The sequence below is a fragment of the Salvelinus alpinus genome, chromosome 29, assembly GCF_045679555.1.
Source record: "Salvelinus alpinus chromosome 29, SLU_Salpinus.1, whole genome shotgun sequence".
In the NCBI taxonomy this organism is placed as follows: domain Eukaryota; kingdom Metazoa; phylum Chordata; class Actinopteri; order Salmoniformes; family Salmonidae; genus Salvelinus; species Salvelinus alpinus.
The window spans coordinates 6,497,120-6,523,047 of record NC_092114.1 but is presented as its reverse complement, the minus strand read 5'-3'; the positions used below and the strand labels follow the sequence as shown (position 1 = coordinate 6,523,047).

General features: G+C 45.7%; 2 protein-coding genes across 4 annotated transcripts; one reads left to right on the top strand and one right to left on the bottom strand.

Annotated features, from left to right (window-relative positions):
• Positions 1–1,535: 1,535 nt before the first annotated feature.
• LOC139558666 (stathmin-2-like) lies at positions 1,536–12,228 on the top strand. Of its 2 annotated transcripts, none has more exons than XM_071373953.1 (5): positions 1,536–1,913; positions 8,997–9,092; positions 9,268–9,446; positions 9,801–9,992; positions 10,258–12,228. In XM_071373953.1, the coding sequence occupies exons 1-5, from the start codon at positions 1,895–1,897 to the stop codon at positions 10,315–10,317; spliced, it is 546 nt and encodes a 181-aa protein (XP_071230054.1). In that variant the 5' UTR covers positions 1,536–1,894; the 3' UTR covers positions 10,318–12,228. The 2 variants fall into 2 exon arrangements, with proteins under 2 accessions (XP_071230054.1, XP_071230055.1); XM_071373954.1 differs by having other exon boundaries at positions 1,559–1,913; positions 9,271–9,446.
• A 3,870-nt stretch (positions 12,229–16,098) lies between these two features.
• Positions 16,099–20,790, bottom strand: LOC139558665 (hairy/enhancer-of-split related with YRPW motif protein 1-like). 2 transcript variants are annotated; one of them, XR_011671616.1, is made up of 6 exons: positions 20,311–20,790; positions 19,836–19,911; positions 19,624–19,707; positions 19,321–19,402; positions 17,903–18,918; positions 16,099–17,737 (listed from the first exon to the last, which is right to left on the bottom strand). XR_011671616.1 is itself a non-coding variant. In XM_071373952.1 (5 exons), exons 1-5 carry the CDS (start codon positions 20,394–20,396, stop codon positions 18,254–18,256), a joined length of 993 nt encoding a protein of 330 aa, XP_071230053.1. In that variant the 5' UTR covers positions 20,397–20,790; the 3' UTR covers positions 16,099–18,253. The 2 variants fall into 2 exon arrangements, 1 of the variants encoding a protein (XP_071230053.1); XM_071373952.1 differs by having other exon boundaries at positions 16,099–18,918.
• Between the last annotated feature and the right edge of the window lie 5,138 nt (positions 20,791–25,928).

The following is a 25,928-nucleotide window of genomic DNA, read 5'->3' as shown; positions in this document are numbered from 1 at the left end:
TCGCAAGGACTTGTACACAATCCCTGGAAGCTGAAAATATCCCAGTTCTTCCATGGCCTGCATACTCACCAGACATGTCATCCGTTGAGCATGTTAGGGATGCTCTGGATCGACATGTGCAACAGCATGTTCTAGTTCCCACCAATATCAAGCAACTTCTCACAGCCATTGAAGAGAAGTGGGACAACATTTCACAGGCCGCAATCAACATGCTGATCAACTCTATGCAAATGAGATGTGTTGTGCTGCTTGAGGCAAATGGTGGCCACACCAGATACTGACTGGTTTTCGGATCCACGCCTTTTTTTAAGGTACCTGTGACCAACAGATGCATATCTGTATTACCAGTCATGTGAAATCCATAGATTAGGGCCTAATGAATTTATTTCAATTGACTGATTTCCTTATATGAACTGTAACTCAGTAATATCTTTTAAATTGTTGTGTTGCATTTATATTTGTGTTCAATATATTCAACGTCTAACAAGGGAACCTTAGCTCATTGATTTCCTGTTCTGTGAGAAGGGGAAACCTGTGTGCCTGTGAACACTCCTGAAAATTGCCATTTCAAAAGTTTAGTTCACAATCTCACTGGATGATGATGAGGTTATGAGACCAGAGTATGTGAACTGTGAAGTGCATCTATTTCAGTTCCCCTAAATGAGTGTGCGGTGCTCATCCAGCCAGTCCTAAAGAGGCCCATTATGGTTAATCAGTACCTCTTGGGTTGAACCAGTATCTGGGCAAAGGAGACTATGAATATGACGAGCCTTTGCCCAGATACTGGTTCACTCTTGGGTGTGATGTGGCTGGGTCTTCCTTGTTATTTTGTTGATTATTAACTTTAGATAGTACTGCCATAGCCTCTTTAATGGGAATACCCAACACTTTTTCATAAAAATACTTTTTTAATATTTGAAAAAGTCACACTAATGTCTTATGTGAAATGAATGTGATCCCATGTACCCATTCATTATTACGGTTTATTTATCTAATAACCCACTCTGGTTGATGGCTGAAAATCTAGTAAAGAAGATCTGGGAACTAGTAAATGTAACTAACTACTGCCATCTACTGGTTGGAGAGGGAACATTGTAGAGAGCGCATTCACAGTAAGATTTTGGCAGATACATTGCAGGTTTCAATTTTGGATAGGCTATATTTTCAGCCAGCCTTTTATCATGCAGACGTATGAATAAGACGTGTTACTGTTAAGTAAAAGGCCATTTAGCGCTTTACCATTTAAATAAATAATTGTATACCAATGAAATATGCTATAGACTAGAGAGGGTATTTGTCTGCATTGATACATCAATTTTAAGATTTCACTGCAGTCCTATTAGTTACTTTGTAGTTAGGTCACGCACGGAACATTAGCCTTATATATTGTGGTCAAATGATGTTTAATTTACTTTCAACGTTTATTTCCATTAAGTTGAGCCTATTATTAGCCTGCCTTCCTCCCTGATGCCTTTTCAGCACCATGGACAAGAGCCATTAGGAGCGGTTCAGCTCCGCCAAGCCTTTTTCGCGGGCGTCACCCTAAAAACAACAGAGGGGCAACAGCCACCCCGTCTCCTTTAATAGGGGCGACTGAACACTCCAATAGAAAGGGACATTAGAGGAAAAAGCGACCGTCTCTTGCTTTGGGGATGCGCGTCAGGGGACCACGGTAGCCAATCTGCTTGAGCACGTAGATGCTCGTAATTCACGAGCCCCCTTGCTGTCTCGCGCAGTGCTGTCTTTCCCCACATAGCAGTGTTCTTGCTGACTCAGTGCCTTACAGCAGTGCTCCCCGTTCTCTCCACGCACCGACCAGAAACTGCGACGCACGTTCCCTCCAGTAGCCTATAGCCCACTTCTTTCACCACCAACGCCGCACAAACTGACAGACATGGCTAAAACAGCAATTGGTAAGCTAACGGTTTACCGTTATTTGTCTGTGTTTTTGGGACGGGTTGATAGGCACAGAGCTGTGGGTGGTGGTTTTGCTTGACTGTGTGTGAGGATGCTGCCTGTGTGAGATAACAGCGGCGACACCTTGGCACAAAAGACTGCCAAGCATTGAATCAAGGGAGCGGTCAAAGTCTGTCGCATGTCAAACAATATTTTTATTTTCTACTTGTGAGTGGTGCAATCATCTTGCTTTTGTCTTCATTGAGCCTGAACTGCGTGCATTCGTGTTTGTTTTATATCAACAGGGTCGGATGATGATAGTGGGCTACACTTTATGATTAAATAGCCTAGCCCAATAATATTTTATTATAGACAGATTCAATCTCCAATTGTACATTGTGCATAATGCGAATAAATAGCCTAGATTGAAGAAATCCAATGGCACATTTGCGATAGGTTATTCGAACGCGATAGGGAATCCATGGATGGATGCTGGCTGCCGCACCTGCCGCTCTAGCCCCCGACACATGCTCATACAGCAGCATAATGCAGACAGACCGACCGCACCCAACATCCCGGTCTCTCTCCCTCTCATCATGAGCGCAGAGCAGCTCTTCAAGGCTCTAAATTAATCTAACCCGTTACAAATCCTATTATAGAGACTGGACTAGCGTTAATTAGAATGTTATGCTCAATCCATTTGAATGATGAGAGGAATTGTTGAGAATAAATGTATCTTTGTTCGTGCACTTTATATCCAAGCCGAAGCTGTCAGGTGAAGAATTACGAATTGCAATGAAAATTAATGGATGGAAGTTGAAATGTGGCATCATATTCCAGCAATTTCATGCCTGGTCTTGATATCATTTGTATTGCATGGGCTGGTCTTGATATCATTTGTATTGCATGGGCTGGTCTTGATATCATTTGTATTGCATGGGCTGGTCTTGATATCATTTGTATTGCATGGGCTGGTCTTGATATCATTTGTATTGCATGGGCTGGTCTTGATATCATTTGTATTGCATGGGCTGGTCTTGATATCATTTGTATTGCATGGGCTGGTCTTGATATCATTTGTATTGCATGGGCTGGTCTTGATATCATTTGTATTGCATGGGCTGGTCTTGATATCATTTGTATTGCATGGGCTGGTCTTGATATCATTTGTGTTGCATGGGCTGGTCTTGATATCATTTGTATTGCATGGGCTGGGCTTGATATTATTTGTATTGCATGGGCTGGGCCTGATTTGCTTATACAGTATGGGCATCTATTATATTGCTGCGTCAGTCACAATACATGTTTAAAGACATTCTCGAGTTTAAAGTGTAAAAGTCTATCCAAGATTCTGTAATGCGTAATGGAGCACATTCATGCGCATTTAGTGCCCTTTTGAGTGAGGCCTGTCTCTATGGTGACGGTCAAGGGGTTACTTTTATTCTGGATGAATATGTCGTTGATGGATAGATGCGCCGGCAGACAGACAGCAATAAATGGAAGTGTGTCAGGTCCTGACGTCTGTCTGCATCAGCAGCGGGCTGGTTCACCATGACCCGGCCTGGCCCGGCCTGTTATGTTTTTTTAAATTATTGAGTTGTAGACTTACACAGGGCGAGTGGGGTGGGCCAAACCCTCCGGGGTACATAATCGTCATAGACGTTGTAGGTGGGCGCAAGGGCAGGCAGGTCGGCAGGCAGGATCAGCTGTGGGTTGGTTGTGTACCATATTATAAATGACAATGACTGGAATAGAAATGGACATTAATTTGAGAATATGTACAGTCTGGGATCAATGCACTTTTTGCAGGGGGGCAAACAGACAGACAGACAGACAGACAGACAGACAGACAGACAGACAGACAGACGGACAGGAAGACAGACAGATGGACAGGAAGACAGACAGACAGACAGGAAGACAGATAGACATGCAGGAAGACAGACAGGAAGACAGATAGACATGCAGGCAGACAGGAAGAGAGACAGGCAGGCAGGATATTTGAGAGATGTGGCATACACAGCCTTCTCCCAATTGCATATAGCTGCAGGCCTATTGACCACCAGCCAAAATTAATGCTCTCGGCCCACTTGGCTTCTGATTTGTCTAGGGACATCAAACATGCTTACATTAACATACAGATCCTCAGATCTGTTAACATAACACATCCATTAACATAACAGATCCTCATTCATTTATATGATATATTATAGAGATTTAATAAATATTCTCAGATCCTGATTATTAGGTTTTATGTGTAGGGTACAGCCTACGGTCTGATCTCTTAGGCAAGCCCATGAGTTAGGTGTGGCCACCAGATTTCTCCTCTCCAGCCTTTGTGTTCAGGGGCCAAAGCTTTCTGGGAGAATGGCGCCACCCAGAGTTCATCATGCACAGCCTCTGCAGTGTCACTGAGTGCATCCCTGAACCAGTTCTGCCAGACTCACTCTTGTGCCTGTTGTTGCCATTGAGCTGTATTCATCACTTCTGAAGACCGATCGATAGTTGGAGAAGAAAATGTATACGACTGAAGCAAAAGATGAAATCCAATATCCCAGCCAGAGAGGAGAGGCTATCGTTTGGAACCTGATGAATGCACCTTAGTTAAACTAGTCATTATACCCTAATATATGTCCAGGTCTATGACATTACATCAAATAGGGAACATTAGTCTTGGGTGTGGTATGAAACATAGAAACCGTTTGGGCTCAGGCGTGTTAGGCCTCTTGTCTGCATTTCAGTGTTCAACAATGCATACTAATGTCTGAAACCTCCCTCGTTGGTAATATTCTCCACCTACCATCCCACTCAGTAGCCCATTTTCACTGTAACCCCTCATGAATGCTGTAATTACTCTACTGATTATATTGTAGAGTAAAGGCTGGGTTGTAAACTAACCGATGAGCTTTATCCATCACACACACACACACACACACACACACACACACACACACACACACACACACACACACACACACACACACACACACACACACACACACACACACACACACACACACACACACACACAGTGCTGTCAGGCTGCTGTTTGGGCTTATTGGGCTCTGGACTCTGGAAACCTATAAGGCCCCAGTATTGACGGGGAACAACAGGACAGTACTGAGTTGGGGTGGAGGGATGGGGGACAGCAGGACAGTATTGAGTTGGGTTAGAGGGACGGGGGACAACAGGACAGTATTGAGTTGGGTTGGAGGGACAGGGGACAACAGGACAGTATTGGGTTGGGGTGGAGGGACAGGGGACAACAGGACAGTATTGAGTTGGGTTAGAGGGACGGGGGACAACAGGACAGTATTGAGTTGGGTTGGAGGGACAGGGGACAACAGGACAGTATTGAGTTGGGGTGGAGGGACAGGGGACAACAGGACAGTATTGAGTTGGGTTAGAGGGATGGGGGACAACAGGACAGTATTGAGTTGGGGTGGAGGGACGGGGGACAACAGGACAGTATTGGGTTGGGTTGGATGGACAGGGGACAACAGGACAGTATTGAGTTGGGTTAGAGGGGCGGGGGACAACAGGACAGTATTGGGTTGGGGTGGAGGGACAGGGGACAACAGGACAGTATTGAGTTGGGTTAGAGGGACGGGGGACAACAGGACAGTATTGAGTTGGGGTGGAGGGACAGGGGACAACAGGACAGTATTGAGTTGGGTTAGAGGGACGGGGGACAACAGGACAGTATTGAGTTGGGTTGGAGGGACAGGGGACAACAGGACAGTATTGAGTTGGGTTAGAGGGGCGGGGGACAACAGGACAGTATTGGGTTGGGGTGGAGGGACAGGGGACAACAGGACAGTATTGAGTTGGGTTAGAGGGACGGGGGACAACAGGACAGTATTGAGTTGGGGTGGAGGGACGGGGGACAACAGGACAGTATTGGGTTGGGTTGGATGGACAGGGGACAACAGGACAATATTGGGTTGGGGTGGAGGGACGGGAGCAACAGGACAGGGGAGGAGGGGTTATTGATGATCTGTGGTCTCATGCTAAAGGATTACAACAGGAAGCATGGTACCTGCCTCTGTTTCCGTGGTGAGGAGGAGATCTCCGTGGGAATAGAAGAGGATGCTCAGTGTAAAACTTGCTGAAAAGATGACAAAATGATTTCTCTTTATGATTAATACACAGTAGAATTGTGTGTTTTTAGTGCATCCTAATAGAATAACAATGTTTAGTTTAGAATTGGGTCAAACATTGAACAAATGCATTTAATATACATATCTTTTCCAGTATAACTCTGTTGACAACATTCCCTAAACACCAAAACACACAGCTGGCCAGGGCGAGAGCAGGCTAACAGCTGCCAGCCGCAGTTATCTTCTGACCTGCTCAATAAGCACTTAACCTGCATTATCTGCTGCACTGAACCACCAAGTGTTCACATCACTGACAAGCTGAGTCGTCCTGAAGGGAAAATGGCTGCTGTCTGTGGTTCCCGGCACGCACAGGGCTGTTAGTGTGGTGTGTGTGTGAACCTACTCATGCACTTGTATGCACACACACACACACACACACACACACACACACACACACACACACACACACACACACACACACACACACACACACACACACACACACACACACACACACACACACACACACACACACACACACACACACTTAAGCACAGATGCACACACACACACACGCCTACACACACTTCCACCACCCACCAGTAGAGATGGTCTGGTCCGGTAATTACAGATTAAAATCCCCTCCACCGCTCCACTGAAGGCAGCAGCTTCCATTTGCCTTCCCTGAGGACCCTCGATCCCTGTGGGAGTCAGCCAGCCCAAATCAGCCCTCAACTCCTCCTCTTCACATCCCCCTTACCCCCTTTCTTTTTCTCCTCTATGGGAGAGGTTAACCCTTTTCTCCTCCTCCTCTACGTCTCCTGGAAAGGAGGGGTTAACCCAGTCCCCATTTTCTCCTCCTCCTCTACGTCTCCTGGAAAGGAGGGGTTAACCCAGTCCCCCTTTTCTCCTCCTCATCTTCTGGAAAGGAGGTGTTAACCCAGTCGCCCTTTTCTCCTCCTCCTCCACGTCTTCTGGAAAGGAGGTGTTAACCCAGTCCCCCTTTTCTCCTCCTCATCTTCTGGAAAGGAGGGGTTAACCCAGTCCCCCTTTTCTCCTCCTCCTCCACGTCTTCTGGAAAGGAGGGGTTAACCCAGTCCCCCTTTTCTCCTCCTCCTCCACGTCTTCTGGAAAGGAGGGGTTAACCCAGTCCCCCTTTTCTCCTCCTCCTCCTCATCTTCTGGAAAGGAGGGGTTAACACGCCTATCAAAGAGAGCTAACCCAGTCCTCCTCTCTGAGCTCTCCTCTCATTCTCTTCCCTCTCTTCTAGGAGGGGTTAACAAGCCCATCGGAGAGTCAGTCATCTGATGCCCCGTGGCGTCTGCTAGGCTGAGAGTTGCCTGTTGTGGCAGACAGATAGAGACAGGGAGAGGAGAGGGGTTGTCTGGTGGTGCAGCACCACTGCTGTAGGAGCTAGAATACACTTCATTCGAAACAGACAGAAAGACAGGGAGATGGTTTGGCCGGATGTGCAACAGCAGAACGTCCATGGGCACTAGCTACACTTCTCTCCTCCATGTCCAACTGTAAATCTTAGAGCTTTACTTTTCTCAGTGTTGACTCCCAGCCAGGGACATCAGTCAGGGGTCAATGTAGCACATTCCAGCCCTGCAGCCCACAGCGTGTGATGGATGATGGATCATATAAGCTGGGTTCTACTTGGCACGTCGAGGTGCCCCGGCGGTACACTGTGCCTTCAGACACTGTACTGTACACTATAAACAGCAGCCAGGAGAGGTAGAGGACATAGCCAGACTGTCTGTTGCAGTACAATAGGATGAAGTAAATGTCTTCTTTCTGCTGGCTCCCTGATGGGATGCTACAGTAGGTTCACATCCCACTTTGGGTGCCAGTACAGCTCTGTAGCATTCTAACACTATTGATTCACTTAAAAGTCATGATGGAAGAACAATTCAGTTTGGATTCCGGAACAGTCTAGTAGCTTTCAGCAACATCAACCATAATCAGTATGACTGCAGGTGCTATCCCTGCTGTTAAATGGCTGTTGGATGTTACCAATGATAGCGACAGACTCTGCTAGCTAAGTGAATAAATAATAGCGTAAAATGAAATGCATAGCTGAGGATGAATGAATCCTGTGGGGAGGTGGTCGACCGCTGTGGAGAATGAATCCTGTGGGGAGGTGGTCGACCGCTGTGGAGAATGAATCCTGTGGGGAGGTGGTCGACCGCAGTGGAGAATGAATCCTGTGGGGAGGTGGTCGACCGCTGTGGAGATGAATCCTGTGGGGAGGTGGTCGACCGCAGTGGAGAATGAATCCTGTGGGGAGGTGGTCGACCGCTGTGGAGAATGAATCCTGTGGGGAGGTGGTCGACCGCTGTGGAGAATGAATCCTGTGGGGAGGTGGTCGACCGCTGTGGAGAATGAATCCTGTGGGGAGGTGGTCGACCGCAGTGGAGAATGAATCCTGTGGGGAGGTGGTCGACCGCTGTGGAGAATGAATCCTGTGGGGAGGTGGTCGACCGCTGTGGAGAATGAATCCTGTGGGGAGGTGGTCGACCGCAGTGGAGAATGAATCCTGTGGGGAGGTGGTCGACCGCTGTGGAAAATGAATCCTGTGGGGAGGTGGTCGACCGCTGTGGAGATCAGAGCATAGGAGGACACAGCACACACACACACACACACACACACACACACACACACACACACACACACACACACACACACACACACACACACACACACACACACACACACACACACACACACACACACACACACACACACACACACACATCCCACTTCCCTTCACAGTCTGCACAAACAAAGCCCAATAAAATGGGGCTTAGAAACCTCAAGCTGATTCTTCTCTCCAGACTAGACCGCCTTTGATGATCATGCGTTCTTTTATTTTTAAGGATTTGCTGAATATTTATTTTCCTAAACATCTAACGATGGCGATGCCATGTGAGATGATAATTTATGAGGATGAGAAAGTAGGTTAACGGTCTGTCTGTCTCTGTGTGTGTGTGTTCTCCACAGCGTACAAAGAGAAGATGAAGGAGATGTCTGTCCTGTCTCTCCTCTGCTCCTGCCTGTACCCAGAGACACGCAAGAACCTGGTGGGAGAGTTCCAAGGTAAACAGAAATGTCACCTGACTTTTTAAAATGTTTCTTTCAACTTACAGCAAAGGCAACCAAGAGGGAATTACAAACAAAAGTGAAAGTTTGATTTGGCGGTAATATTATCACTACAAAGGCAGGATTTAGAGTTTCCCTCTTTGGTTTTCCTCTGCCTGTTCCCTTCTTCTAGTAGCAGGCATGGAGGTGAAGCCCATCAACAAGCGTGCCTCTGGCCAGGCCTTCGAGGTGATCCTGAAGCCCCCCTCTCCGGTGTCGGACACGGCTCACTGCGTCACCTCGCCTCCCAAGAAGGATGTCTCTCTGGAGGACATCCAGAAGAAGCTGGAGGCCGCTGAGGACCGGAGGAGAGTGAGTCCCTTAGCATAAGCCGACAACTTAATTCAGTCACTGTATCACACTGAATCATGCTAGCATATGACACTTTGTCCTATCCTTCTTAGCCTATACCTTGGCTTGGCTTAGACTTTGACTGTTATACTTACTTACTTACTAACCAATTATCATATTCATCAGGCAAAGGAATGACACTAAAACCAATTCTTACCCTCTCGTTCCCACCTTGTTTCTTGGATTATCCTGCATTCTACTCTATTCTGTTCTATTCTGTTCTATTCTGTTCTATTCTGTTCTATTCTACTTTTTCCCCCGATTATATTATATTCTACTCTATTCTATCTATATTCTATTCTATCGCCGCTTCAGTCCCAGGAGGCCCAGGTTCTCAGGGCCCTGGCAGAAAAGCGGGAGCACGAGAGGGACGTGGTGATGAAGGCCATGGAGGAGAACAGCAACTTCAGCAAGATGGCAGAGGAGAAGCTGACCATGAAGATGGAGCAGATCAAGGAGAACCGCCAGGCCTACCTGGCCTGCATCATGGAGCGCCTGCAGGAGAAGGTGAGAGGAGAACTTGGTGGGAAAGATGGTAGGTGGAGACAGCAAGACCAGGGGAGTGGACAAGAGGTTGTGCAAGGTAGAAGGATTTGATATTTTTCGGTAGGGGTTTCGGGCATCATTCATGGATGAAACACTGGCCATTGTAGTTGAATATGTCAGCTGAAAGGAGAGTGTAAATTGACAGACTTGAACCAGAGAGTCTCAGGGCCGGGTCAGTATTGAGAGGTTTCCAACATGGCAGTATCTCTCTCTGTGTTGTCCTCAGGAGAGGCATGCCCAGGTGGTGCGCAGGAACAAAGAGCTGAGGGAAGAGCTAACAGCGTGAGCAGGCGAGGGGCGCCACAAACCATCCTACCCCCCTACAGCCACCCTCCTGTACCCTGTACTCCTCCCTGCCCCCTCCCAAGGGACTCCCCTGACAACCCCACTTCTACAGCACCCCCAGCGTCAGAAGACCCCCCCCCCCAAGAGTGAGGAGGAGGACCCACCGGAAACCCCACACCAACAGCATTAGCAAATGGGGGGGTTGCAAAACAAATTACCAAAATGTCGCCCACTCCTCCCTAATAAATCATGTTTTTGCTCGATTTCAAATGCTGAAAAAAGAAAAGATGAAAAACCAACCAAGTTAAAGTGGGTATTGTTTTTGTAAATACTTATTTTTTTGTTATATACAGTAGGATAGTACAGCAGAAGTATTGCAGTGTGCCATTTTAGCATTTTCTCTATCTATGGATGTACTTTATTTAATTTTTTTCTCAAACAAAAATCGTTTGCAGTTTCTCTCGTACTATAAGGCTTCTGTGTTGTTGTGAGTTCGCCAGCTAGCCGACGTGCGTTTGCGCTGGTTATCTTCTGACCATGTCTGTTTCTGTATCAGTCAGTCAGTCAGTCGGTGTGGGGATGATGATAATGCAGGCTGCTCATTGACTCCCAGGAGAGAGACTAGTTAGACTTCAGGAGAATACTATAGCTTTTATGAGCCGATTCTCTCCTGTCTGTCTGATCTCCCACTCTCTTACATAGAGTAGTTAATTCACACACATGCAAGCGCACACCCACGCACATACACAGACTGAGGAATTTGGCAAACATGACATGTCGTTTAAGAGGAGCTTGCTAAATTCTGTCAGTTGGGCATCGCAGAAGTCACATGACACCATTGGTTCATACCGTGATGTCACAGAGGGGTGTTATGGTCCTTTCTCGTTCCCAAGACCCCCCAGCGTCATCTGTCAATCACTCTCTCAGCATGTACTGTATGTACCATCTTAGACGTGTAGATAATGTAATCGTGGCTAGAATGCTACCAGCTCATATAGCGGTTAACGCATAAGCAATGGTAGATCACTAAGTAACATCCATGTCCTTAAATAGGCTAATGGGCCCTCTCAGCTCTTTCATGTTGTGCCACAGAGGAACCAAGCCAAATGCTACTACGGAGGTTTCACTCTCTCTGGAGAATCATAGTTTGACTCTCACTATTGAGAATGAGTCATTGTACCGTCGTCTCTTAACTGTGTACGGCAAACTATGGCACAGGAGAACAAGTAGGTAACATGTAAGACGTGAGAAAACAACCAACACACACAGACATATAATAACTGCTAGAAGATCCTGACATGACAATAGAAGACAAAGGGTGTGTGTTTCAGTAGGGGTGGGTGGATGTGTGTGAGAGTGTGTATGTTTCAGTAGGGGTGGGTGGATGTGTGTGAGAGAGTGTGTATGTTTCAGTAGGGGTGGGTGGATGTGTGTGAGAGAGTGTGTATGTTTCAGTAGGGGTGGGTGGATGTGTGTGAGAGTGTATGTTTCAGTAGGGGTGGGTGGATGTGTGTGAGAGTGTGTATGTTTCAGTAGGGGTGGGTGGATGTGTGTGAGAGTGTATGTTTCAGTAGGGGTGGGTGGATGTGTGTGAGAGAGTGTGTATGTTTCAGTAGGGGTGGGTGGATGTGTGTGAGAGTGTATGTTTCAGTAGGGGTGGGTGGATGTGTGTGCGCGTGTGCTGTTTCTCTGGTTTAGTGCTTAATTATACCAGCCAGGATGTTGGAGCTGTATATCCAACCATCCGTCACATACTAATGACATCACAGCGTCCTGTCTGCAACATCACAGGGTCCTGTCTGTGGTGATGAATCTGGCTGTCTCTCTCTCTTCCTGTTTGTGTGTTTTCCCCCTCCACATATATCTTTGTGAGCAAGCTGTGGTAATTAAAGGTTTCGGGTTCTGTGAATGATATTGGCTTTGTTTGTTCTTATTCTTGTTTGTTGTATTGCCTTTGATTAAGACAAAAATAATTCAAAGGACCTATGAAGAAAAAAAAAGGATTTATATATGTATTATCCTAGAATGTTTATTTCTGTCTCTGAATTAGTTTTGAGAAATAAATAAAAATATGGAAGAGACAAAGGAGAATAGGTGATCTCCCACAGTTGTAGAGTCACATATGACCAGCAGGTGGTGACAAAAGATCACAGTTGGCAGTGCTGTAACAACTTGACCCCGTACAAGAAAACAAATTACAGACTCCTCTTTGAATCTGCGTATTCCTCCAAAGGTCAGTTGTCCAGTTGTCTGCACAACACGACCAGGACCTAGAATCACAACACGACCAGGACCTAGAATCACAACACGACCAGGACCTAGAATCACAACACGACCAGGACCTAGAATCACAACACGACCAGGACCTAGAATCACAACACGACCAGGACCTAGAATCACAACACGACCAGGACCTAGAATCACAACACGACCAGGACCTAGAATCACAACACGACCAGGACGTAGAATCACTACACGACCAGGACCTAGAATCAATGGAGACACTCAAGTGTTTTAATCCTATATCTCTTGACACATTGATGAAAATAGTCATGGCCTCTAAACCTGCATACTGGACCCTATTCCAACTAAACTACTGAAAGAGCTGCTTCCTGTGCTTGGCCTTCCTATGTTGAACATAATGAACGGCTCCCTATCCACTGGATGTGTACCAAACTCACTAAAAGTGGCAGTAATAAAGCCTCTCTTGAAAAAGCCAAACCTTGACCCAGAAAATGTAAAACACTATCGACCTATATCGAATCTTCCATTCCTCTCAATTTTTTTTGAAAAAGCTGTTGAGCAGCAACCCACTGCCTTCCTGAAGACAAACAATGTATACGAAACGCTTCAGTCTGGTTTTAGACCCCATCATAGCACTGAGACTGCACTCGTGAAGGTGGTAAATTACCTTTTAATGGCGTCAGACCAAGGTTCTACATCTGTCCTCGTGCTCCTAGACCTTGTGTTGCTTTTGACACCATCGATCAACACATTCTTTTAGGGAGATTAGAAACCTTAATCTTATCTGTCGGAAAGATATCAGTTCGTCTCTGTGGATGGTTTGTCCTCTGACAAATCAACTGTAAGTTTCGGTGTTCTCTTTTAGGACATTTACATTTACATTTAAGTCATTTAGCAGGACCACTATTGTTTTCACTATATATTTTAAAACAAATGTTTTAATTTTAAACTCAGACAAAACAGAGATGCTAGTTCTAGGTCCAAAGAAACAAAGAGATCTTCTGTTGGATCTGACAATTAATCTTGATGGTTGTACAGTCGTCTCAAATAAAACTGTGAAGGACCTCAGCGTTATTCTGGACCCTGATCTCTCTTCTGACGAACATATCAAGAATATTTCAAGGATATTCTTGAAATATCTTCGTAACATTGCAAAAATCTGAAACTTTTTGTCCAAAAATTATGCAGAAAAGGTCATCTATGCATTTGTCACTTCTAGATTAGACTACTGCAATGCTCTACTTTCCGGCTACTCGGATAAAGCACTAAATAAACTTCCGTTATGCTAAACACGGCTGCTAGAATCCTGACTAGAACCCCAAAATGTGATCATATTACTCCAGTGCTAGCCTCTCTACACTGGCTTCCTGTTAAGTCTAGGGCTTCCTGTTAAGGCTAGGGCTGATTTCAAGGTTTTACTGCTAACCTACAAAGCATTACATGGACTTGCTCCTACCTATCTCTCTGATTTGGTCCTGCTGTACATACCTACATGTACTCTACGGTCACAAGACGCAGGCCTCCTAATTGTCCCTAGAATTTCTAAGCAAACAGCTGGAGGCAGGGCTTTCTCCTATAGAGCTCCATTTTTATGGAATGGTCTGCCTATCCATGTGAGATACGCAGACTCGGTCTCGCCCTTTGAATATTTACTGAAAATGAATCTCTTCAGTAGGTCCTATGATTGAGTGTAGTCTGGCGCAGAGGTGCGAAGGTGAACGGAAAGGCACTGGAGCGACGAACCGCCCTTGCTGTCTCTGCCTGCCTGGCTCCCCTCTCTCCACTGGGATTCTCTGCCTCTGACCCTATTACGGGGGCTGAGTCACTGGCTTACTGGTGCTCTTCCATGCCGTCCCTAGGAGGGGTACGTCACTTAAGTGGGCTGAGTCCCTGACGTGATCTTCCTGTCCAGGTTGGTGCCCCCTCGGTCTCGTGCGGTGGAGATCTTCGTGGGCTAAACTCAGCCTTGTCTCAGGGTAGTAGGTCGTGCTGCTGCTCCAGTTTCAACTGTTTTGCCTGCGACTATGGAACCCTGACCTGTTCACCGGACGTGCTACCTGTCCCAGACCTGCTGTTTTCTACTCTCTCTCTCTCTACCGCACCTGATGTCTCAGACTCTGAATGCTCAGCTATGACAAGCCAACTGACATTTACTCCTGAGGTGCTGACCTGTTGCACCCTCTACAACACTGTGATCATTATTATTTGACCCAGCTGGTCATCTATGAATGTTTGAACATCTTGGCCATGTACTGTTATAATCTCCACCCGGCACAGCCAGAAGAGGACGGGCCACCCCTCAGAGCCTGGTTCTTCTCTAGGTTTCTTCCTAGGTTCCCGCCTTTCTAGGGGAGTTTTCCCTAGACACCGTGCTTCTTAATCTGCATTGCTTGCTAGTTGGGGTTTTAGGCTGGGTTTCTGTATAGCACTTTGTGACATCTGCTGATGTAAAAAGGGCTTTATAAATAAATGTGATTGATTGATTGAAGTCCATCATTGGTTTGAGGGGTTACATAAGAAAACACGAGACTGTAGTGTAGACTCTTCCCCCATAGTTACTGGTGAGAATCACCTTTCAAGTCTGGCAAACGAAATACAGGAAAAACTATAATGAGGATGGATGGAGACAGAAAGAGTGAAAGAGGGAGGGAAAGGGTGTGGGAGAGATAGAGGATAATTTGGCTGAGCGTCGATGAAAGGAGGAGGCTGTTTTATCATTCCTCTGACGGGCAGCCCAGCACAAGTAACTTAGGGGAGCGTGGGAGTCAAGCACACCGGGAGGAGAGTGGGCTGTAATCATGGCTCTGGGACAAAGCAGCACTGTCCGCTCTCTCTCTCCTACCTCTCCCCTCTCTCCCCTCTCCATCTCGATCTCTCCCTCTGCTCTCTTTTCCCACACTCCTCTCTCCCACACTGCCTTCTCTGCCTCCCACACTACCCTCTGTTTCTCCTCGCTCTCTATGTCCTCCTCTCTCCTCCCCTCCCTCTCTCCCCCTCCTCCCTCTCTTCCCACACTATTCTCTGTTTCCCGTCTCTCTCTCTGTCCTCCTCTCTCCCCCTCCTCCCTCTCTTCCCACTCCCACCCGGTAGGGCCCGCCAGGCTGCCATTGTTCAGGATATCCTCTCGTTGTTAATAGCTTCCTGTACACTCAGAGAGGCCACAGAGAGAGACCCAGAGGCTGTGGCTAATGCCGAGCGTTGACTCTCACAGCACAGCAGAGAACACCACAGGGACAGAGCCAGAGATAGGGACAGGAACAGGGATTATTCCCACTGGGCACACCACATCCTTTCTACGTGGAAAATTGGGTAATATTTGGTTGAGACGTTGATCAATGACATTACAACCTATAGTCACATACTCGAAAACACAGCCCAAAGTTAGTTGAATTGACAAGGTGTTATCACTATGCTTTTAAGCATCTAAAAGCACAACCAAATTCCAATGGAAAAACACAACGTAGGATTTTTGGTATAGTCGTCACCCAAATGTCTATCACTGCGCTTTCAACCATTAAAAAGCACAGCAAAGTTCCAATTGGAATAAAATGTCAGGTATTTTGTTTATTTATACAACTGATTAATCTGTTATGACTGTGATTCATCTAATAAGAGAGACAAATATCAACATTTAAAGGAGATGTATGTCCTGCTTGCATAGTTCCATCTGAGGCACTGACTTAATCCCATTCTTTAACTTTGATTTTTGGTTGAGTTGAGACGTGAATCCAACATATAATTTGTTAACTCGTCGACAAGTTATCAGGATATTTATTGTATTTCAAAAGTGATATTTAATTGTGTTTGGTTGTCAACGCAACCAAATATCAACATTTGAAGGAGATTTATCTTCTGCTTGGATGGTTCCATCTGTACCACTGACTTAGTCTGGCTTTAATTCCAGTTTGTCTAACAAATTAATAATTTATATGTTGTATTAAAGTCTCCATCTCAACCAAAAATCTAACTAAAAGAATAGGACTAAATCAAATCAAACTTTAAATGCTCTTTCAATAAAGTTTCATTTGATTTACTCCTATTCTTTAACTTACATTTTTGGTTGAGATGTAGGTGTGAATTCAGCATATCAATTATTAAATTGTAGACAAAATGGAATTAAATGCAAACTAAGTCAGTGGCACAAATGGAACTATCCAAGCAGAAGATAAATTATCTTTGGTTGTCAACCAAAGATAATTCATTATTACTTTTGTAATAAAGTAAAGAGCCTGAAGTTAAGTTACATTAACGTTAATGTAACAGTCAACCTTTAAATGAGTAACACATCCATGGCCACATTGAGGTTACTGTAACTATATATTGTCTGGTGTAATCATATGAAGTCAGCATGTTCACAATAATCTGTGCAGAATCTCAAACAGCATTGATCACTTGCACTCTCTGAGCAGAGATACAGGTACACGGGGACACTGCAGTGTGTTTGAGGGATTGTTGCCATATGTTGAAGATTATATATTATGAATTAATTAATTAATTCGCAATAAACTGTTTTAATGGAGAAGAGTGTCGTGCCTCCACCACCTTTTATGGATCATATAATATCATAGAATATAAAAAGTGAACAGCCCGCTACACAAGCATTTAGATATAACTGTTGGAGCTAGAAACACAAGCATTTAGCTAGGTATAACTGTTGGAGCTAGAAACACAAGCATTTAGCTAGGTATTACTGTTGGAGCTAGAAACACAAGCATTTAGCTAGTTATAACTGTTGGAGCTAGAAACACAAGCATTTAGCTAGGTATTACTGTTGGAGCTAGAAACACAAGCATTTAGCTAGGTATTACTGTTGGAGCTAGAAACACAAGCATTTAGCTAGATATAACTGTTGGAGCTAGAAACACAAGCATTTAGCTAGTTTTTACTGTTGGAGCTAGAAACACAAGCATTTAGCTAGTTTTTACTGTTGGAGCTAGAAACACAAGCATTTAGCTAGATATAACTGTTGGAGCTAGAAACACAAGCATTTAGCTAGTTTTTACTGTTGGAGCTAGAAACACAAGCATTTAGCTAGTTTTTACTGTTGGAGCTAGAAACACAAGCATTTAGCTACACCCACGATAACATCTGAAAAAGATGTGTTTGACCAACAAACTTTGATTTGAAACACAATTTCTAAGAAATCCTCTATAGGATGTGAGATAGAAAAACTCCATCTTGTCTTGGCCATGGAAGAGTCTAGAAAAACATAATCTTGTCTTGGCCATGGAAAGGTCTAGAAAAACATTGTCTTGGCCATGGAAAGGTCTAGAAAAACATTGTCTTGGCCATGGAAAGGTCCAGAAAAACATTGTCTTGGCCATGGAAAGGTCTAGAAAAACATTGTCTTGGCCATGGAAAGGTCTAGAAAAACATTGTCTTGGCCATGGAAGGATCTAGAAAAACATAATCTTGTCTTGGCCATGGAAAGGTCCAGAAAAACATTGTCTTGGCCATGGAAAGGTCTAGAAAAACATTGTCTTGGCCATGGAAAGGTCCAGAAAAACATTGTCTTGGCCATGGAAAGGTCTAGAAAAACATTGTCTTGGCCATGGAAAGGTCTAGAAAAACATTGTCTTGGCCATGGAAAGGTCCTGCTCAGCTGGTGAACTGAGTTGAGTTCATAGTGATGGTGCGACCTCTATTGATCTATATGGTCAGTTTAGTCTGTGTGGAGGGGGGTTAAAGATCGTTCAGAAAGCCCCTATCTCCATGCCCCAGGGCCGGTAGGGCTGCTTCCCCAGGCTGGCCTGGCTGGAGGGGGTGTAGGCAGGGGTGCTTGGGGACAGCAGGGGGAAGGCACTGAAGGGGAAGGGGAACGCCGACAGGGTGGAGAGGGATGACAGAGAGAGGGGAGGGGAGAGCTTGGCGGTCACGGCGGCTGAGGAGGTCACGGTGAGGTTCAGTCCCGGGGGGAGGGGCTCAGAGAGGGGGGTGGCACCGCTAAGCCTGCTGGGAGCATGGCCATGGGGCGAGGAACGTGGCGCTCTCTCAATCGGAGAGGAGGATGAAGGAGTAGAAGAGGAGGATGACGGAGGGCTGTTGGAGGCGCTCCGTGGTAACTGTAACGTCGCCCCCTGCTGATGTTGATGGTGCTGCTGCCGGAGGAGGAGGTGGGCCAGGTGGGCGGAGGGGGGCGACCCGAAGGCCGAGCCCCAGGCCAGGTGCCCCAGCCCAGAGATGGAGAGGGCCTCTCTCTGGGACGTGTAGCTATTCAGGTGGGAGACCAGGCGGATCCTCAGGGGGTCAGCGCTGTCCAGCCCCTCGATGATGCTCAGGTAGCGGGCTGTCTCAGCCAGACACTCCCTGAAACCCAGACCTCGGTAGTCCGTGGCCAGAGCATGGGCATCAAAGTAACCTAGAAGGGAGAGGGAACAAGAACGGTTAATGAGGTGTTGTCAGCGAATAACACCAAACAAGTAGAGCAGATGTCTAAGGGAGTGTACAGAAGTCTACTAATAACAATCAATTGGCCCCAGGGTGTGTCAAGCCAGGGAGAGAGTTAAAGTAAGCCTGCCTGACCTGTTTTGACTATTGTAGACCTATTGGTGTGTTATTCAACATCTAAATAATGTATTAAAAGATTTAATGAGATGTGCATACAGTAGCTTGAGTTTCCAGAACAACTCAGTGAAGTGAAAGATATTATCCATATCACTAACCTTATAGTCAATCAATATTATGGCACTTCAAAAACATGTTACCGTAATAATGAATATATTATGGTTATTTATTCTAGTATTTAAAATATATAATGTACCTTTTCCTCCAGCAGCATGAAGCATCTTCAGATGTTCCACCGTCATCTGCAGAATCTCTGCTTTCTCCAGTTTAGCTGACCCCTGCAGGATTGCAGAATGCACATTAATTAAACAAATAAAACGGCATTGAATATCTTTAAATCATTGAATATATAAACTGGACATTTTTATTCGTTATTTTCTGAAAACGTGCGGAAAATGTATGCACTTGATTTTTCTCTACGAGTTCAAAGCACTATATGGTATCCTGTCCATGTTGATGGGGCGTTGGTTTTATGAAAGACCCGCGGATCGGATTTTACCTGCTTCTCAAACGCGCTCGGGACCAGTCTACGCAGCTCGGTGAGGCTGTTGTTGATTCTGTCGCGGCGGCGTTTTTCAATGATCTGTAAGAGAGATTGGAACATCTAGTCATTGCAGAAAGAGAACATTTAGCTAGTGTAAAAACGTGCGTATTACACACTTTTATGCACAAGAATTCCAATGAGATATTGGGGAAATGTAGGTTACTCACTCCTCGACGGCGCTTCCTCGCATTCACTTGAGTTTTTGTTGATGGAGACATCGGCCCAAGGGGTGAACTCACATTCCTGAAAGAAAAATACATACAATTATTATATTAATGTGTATTATTTTTCAGTGGTTCCCAACCTTTTTCAATTACTGTACCACCAAATACATTTTGCTTTGTCTGGAGTACCCCTGAAGTACCCCCTCGTGCATTTTAACAGTAAGCCTATGGTATCATGAGTCTTCAAGTACCCCCTGTTGATAGGCCAAGTACCCCCAGGGGTCCTAGTACCCCTTGTTGGGAACCACTTAGATAATGCCATGGAAATGACCAAATTGCGCAATTCAGTTTCTGCTTTTCACACGTCTTTTCTTAAACAGCACTAAAGCAAGGGGTAAGATACTTGGAACAGGATTCGGAACGTATAATAGTAACGCAGTAAAAACCCAAATTACCCAAATATTGGACACAAACGTACCCATTTTCATCGGCACTCTCCTTCTCAACCTCAATGTTCTCGTCCAGCTCGCTGTCCGATGAGCTAAAATCGTGATTCCTTTTCATTTTAATCCGCTGCTGTTTTTCCCTCGTTCAGAGTACAGTTCAGTGTATATATATAAAGTCCACGTCTTCCAATTCCCCGACTCTCTGTGCGTCTGTCAGGTACACCTCGAGTCGATGCGATTGAAGGACCAAGCCTTCCCACCGTATCATTTCTACACGCCTGCCACCCAGGAGGGGCGGGACATGGCACCATAACTTGCCAATTACGAGACAGCCATGAGTTTGAGTGACAGCACAGTTGCAAGTAAACTCTATGGCCCAGACACACCCCGTTCTATGAATAAGTTTGACAGGGGTCCAATAGACTGTCGGTTCGTGACACACTCACCCCAGTGTCCGTCCGTCCATCCGCAAGCACTGTGGCTGTCTGTCCCGGCTGTGAGGAGTGGCTGGCCGGTTGTCAGCACGCGCTGGCCGTGGGAAAGTTTCTTAGCCCAAGGCTGATAACCAATCAGGGGCGACGCCGTCTCCGGCGTTTGGAATGAATGGGGCAATTGGTCGCGGCGACGGGCGGTCTAGAGGCTAGCGTGTGAACCTGTAATCCAATACTAACTCATCAAAAATAGAGCCAGTGTACATGAGCAAACTATGAAGTCTAATCCTACCCACCACGGAGCGGAAGGAGCGACGTAATGCGTAGTTAAGACGCTTTAGGGACCGGAGAGGATGGGGACTGTGCCACATAAAAGTTAAAACGCTTCTCCAGTGTGTCACCGCCACACCACATCCCCTATGGGTCCCAATAGTGACCACACTCCCAAATCAGTTGACAGACATTGTTGTGCGTTGGTATACCCCCTCTCATCGTGTGACAATCAGATATAACTCTTACTGTTGAAGTGTTTTTCGTGTCACACGCACTCATACTCACATGCCGTTCCTGTGCCGCTGGTGAGAGTTTTCTGTGAGGATCTTATTGTAGAGAAGGAAGCTCGGTTTATTGACCTGGTGTAAAAGAAGACAGGCAGGTCTGGAATCTCCCACTTGCAGACATCTTCAAAATCCTTCAAAAATATATTTGGAAAAGATTATGTCTACATGCAGCTACTTGTTGATTCATTCAGGTGTTAGACATGAATCAAAAAATGTGTCTGAAAACATATGGTTTTATTTCCATGTTTGAATGCTTTCTATAACACTGCAATAAGAGGAACAATGGAGTGATGGTAATATGTTCTGCTGGTCTTGGCTGTTTCCCAGAGTGACAGCCTGACACGTTTCTCCACCTCCTGCCACTGTGACCTGACCACACAAAGATTATGATAAAAGGAGGAAATGTGAGAGGGTCATAGTGCCCTCTGGCCCCTGTCCATATAATCTTAGTCATTATGATCTGAAAGGTAAAACTGATCCTACTCTGAGACTCTCTATGAACTGTTGATCCTTATCTCTGTGAGTCACTGCACTAACCCCCAGGCAGCTGTACTAACCCCAGGCGGCTGTACTAACCCCCAGGCAGCTGTACTAACCCCAGGCGGCTGTACTAACCCTGGGCGGCTGTACTAACCCCCAGGCAGCTGTACTAACCCCAGGCGGCTGTACTAACCCCAGGCGGCTGTACTAACCCCCAGGCGGCTGTACTAACCCCAGGCGGCTGTACTAACCCCCAGGCGGCTGTACTAACCCCCAGGCGGCTGTACTAACCCCAGGCGGCTGTACTAACCCCCAGGCGGCTGTACTAACCCCCAGGCGGCTGTACTAACCCCCAGGCGGCTGTACTAACCCCCAGGTGGCTGTACTAACCCCCAGGCGGCTGTACTAACCTCCAGGCGGCTGTACTAACCCCCAGGCGGCTGTACTAACCCCCAGGCAGCTGTACTTACCCCAGGCGGCTGTACTAACCCCCAGGCAGCTGTACTAACCCCCAGGCGGCTGTATGCATAATAGTCTTCAGGCTGGGAGAGGAGAGGAGCTGCCTTGTTTAGAAACATGAATGAGAGGAAGCTCTTAGGGCTGTTTTCATGTTGTTATTGCTGCCTGCTACCAGCTAGTCTCAGGTTCAAACATGACACAGGCACTCCCACAAACTCCCATATTCTGCTGCCTGCCGATTGTTAGTGGCTTGGCGGGCTGCGAGTCGGATGCTGGGTTCCCACGCTGCTGTTATTTTCTGCTCTGTTGTCTCTGTACTCCAGGCTCATCACATGTTGGGATTTCAGAGTGCTGCCTTTGAAGGTGACCGAGGAACACACACATGAGCGCACAAGCACACGAACTCACTCGTACACGCACGCCCACACATCCAAATCAAATCAAATGTTATTGGTCACATAATCGTGATTAGCAGATGTTATTGCGGGTGTAGTGAAATGTTTGTGCTTCTAGCTCCGGCAGTGCAGTAATATCTAACAAGTAATATATAACAAATTACACAACATATACCCAATACACACAAATCTAAGTAGGAATGAATTAAGACTATATACACTACCGTTCAAAAGTTCGGGGTCACTTAGAAATGTCCTTGTTTTTGAAAGAAAAGCAAAAAAATTGGTCCATTAAAATAACATCAAATGTTTCAGAAATACAGTGTAGACATTGTTAATGTTGTAAATGACTATTGTAACTGGAAATGGCTGATTTTTAATGGAATATCTCTACATAGGCATACATAGGACCATTATCAGCAACCATCACTCCTGTGTTCCAATGGCACGTTGTGTTAGCTAATCCAAGTTTATAATTTTAAAAGGCTAATTGATCATTAGAAAACCCTTTTGCAATTATGTTAACACAGCTGAAAACTGTTAAGCTGATTAAAGAATCAATAAAACTGTTCTTCTTTAGACTAGCTGAGTATCTGGAGCATCAGCATTTGTGGGTTCGATTACAGGCTCAAAATGGCCAGAAACAAAGGACTTTCTTCTGAAACTCATCAGATGCTGGCCTTCTAGGCAAAGTTGCAAAGACAAAAACATATCTCAGACTGGCCAATAAAAAGAAAAGATTAACATGGGCAAAATAATACAGACACTGGACAGAGGAACTCTGACTTAATGGCCAGCATCCGGGAGTCGCCTCTTCACTGTTGTTGGTGTTTAATGAAGCTGCCATTTGAGGACTTGTGAGGCGTCTGTTTCTCAAACTAGACACTCTAATGTACTTGTCCTCTTTCTCAGTTGTGCACCGGGGCCTCCCACTCCTCTTTCTATTCTGCATAGAGCCAGTTTGTGCTGTTCTGTGAAGGGAGTAGTGTACAGAGTTGTACGAGATCTTCCGTTTCTTGGCAATTTCTCACATGGAATAGCCTTAATTTCTCAGAACAAGAATAGACTGACGAGTTTCAGAAGAAAGTTCTTTGTTTCTGGCCATTTTGAGCCTGTAATCAAACCCACAAATGCTGATGCTCCAGATACTCAACTAGTTTAAAGGAGGCCAGTTTTATTGCTTCTTTAATCAGGACAACAGTTTTCAGCTGTGCTAACATAATTGCAAAAGGGTTTTCTAATGATCAATTACCCTTTTAAAATGAAAACTTGGATTAGCTAACACAACGTGCCATTGGAACAGAGGAGTGATGGTTGCTGATAATGGGCCTCTGTAAGCCTATGTCATTTACAACAATAACAATGTCTACACTGTATTTAAGATCAATTTTAATGTTATTTTAATGGACAAAAAATGTGCTTTTCTTTCAAAAACAAGGACATTTCTAAGTGACCCCAAACTTTTGAACGGTAGTGTACATATGGATGAACGATGTCAGAGCAGAACGGACAGCCAAGATCCTGGCTGCAACACAACATAACCCCCCCCCCCCCCGCTAGCCAATCAGGCTGAAGCTCAGACAGTCATATCTCATGGTTGGCTGGGGGTTTTGGTCCTGTGACTGTCTGCCACACATAGGCCCTGTGTAGTCTACTACAGAAGTTCATTACTCAAATGTTGTTATGCCAAACCCTCTTTTTCCCTGCCAAGCAAAGGGGGAATATTCTGTCTACTGATTGATTGATGAAGTAAAGGATCAGTTGAAAGAGAAAGAGTTTGGGAAACCTTGCTCTAACCAACATGGGATAAGTTGGCGACTAACGGCGTGGGCCTTGTCGCCGTCCATGCCTTGTAGACAAAGGAAAGGCTAGCTTTGTCTCCACTCTCTTGGAGAGGAAGCACTGGCTAATTCTCCCTGAGACGTGTGTGACACCCGCTCATTGTGAGGGGGGGTGAGGGGGGTGACATTGTTTGTTTGGCCGTGTTCGGTGGTCTGTACACACACACACACACACACACACACACACACACACACACACACACACACACACACACACACACACACACACACACACACACACACACACACACACACACACACACACACACACACACACACACACACACACACACACACACACACACACTGTCCGTCATCCTCCTGGGTTTGTTTCTGGCGCTCTCTCTCTCACACCGTGCTTGACTCCATTCTTCACCCCTGTCCCAAGTGATTACACACAGTGCATGTGCGTGTGTGCGTGCACGTGCGCGTGTGTGTGTGTGTATATGGAGGATGTGTTCAAGTGGTAACCCACTGACCTCCATGCCTATTATTACTTTGTCCCATCCCCCAAGGGAAGCGCTCCAGGGCCCCTCTGTCTCTCACGGTCAACCTACCACAGCCAGGTTTGATTGACTGAAGTCAGGAGGGTCACTTCCCATTGCCGTGTATATTCAATGCATAATCATAATGCGCACTTGTTGAATCCACTTGTTGGATGGAACTATGAAATTATAAGACATTTGACACGGCCAAAAATGGTGTCAAAGTTCATCCCACGAGAACACACTAGTGTACTTTTTACATCTTCATTATTTCCCAGCAGTATTGGCGTGTGCGTGTTGATTTTAGAATGGCACCCTCTTGTAAATATGCAACTGCAGTAGCTATATGTGTTGTGCTGGAGGGAGTTTCTAGATGAGGAAAATGGGCCGACAGGTTTAGCGTGAGTCAATTTTTACTCCCGGTGGGTAGCATTGACACCTAGAGACCACAGACTCATACCTGGGGAGGGAAGGGGGGTGTACTTTCATCTAAATTCGGGTTTGGGGGACTGGATGTATGCTTGAGGGCAAGGCCAACGAGCAAAAGATTGGATTGTCCGTGTTAATTGTAGCACTTTGAATGGTATGTTGATGCCAGTCAAAGTGTGATGTATTGCTGGTGAAATAATTTGAGGCAAATGCATATTCAGCATACAGTGTAAAATGTATACTGAACAAAAATATAAACAAAACATGTAAAGTGTTGGTACCATGTTTCATGAGCTGAAATAAAAGATACTTGAAATTTTCCATACTCTCAAATTTGTTTACATCCCTGTTAGTGAGTATTTCTCATTTGTCAAGATAGTCAATCCACCTGACAGGTGTTGCATATCAAGAAGCTGATTAAACAGTATGATCATTACACAGGTGCACCTCGTGCTGGGGACAATAAAATGCCACTCTAAAACGTGCAGTTTTCTCAAACAACACAACACATCAAGTTTTGAGGGAGCGTGCAATTGGCATGCTGGCTGCAGCAATGTCCACCAGAGCTGT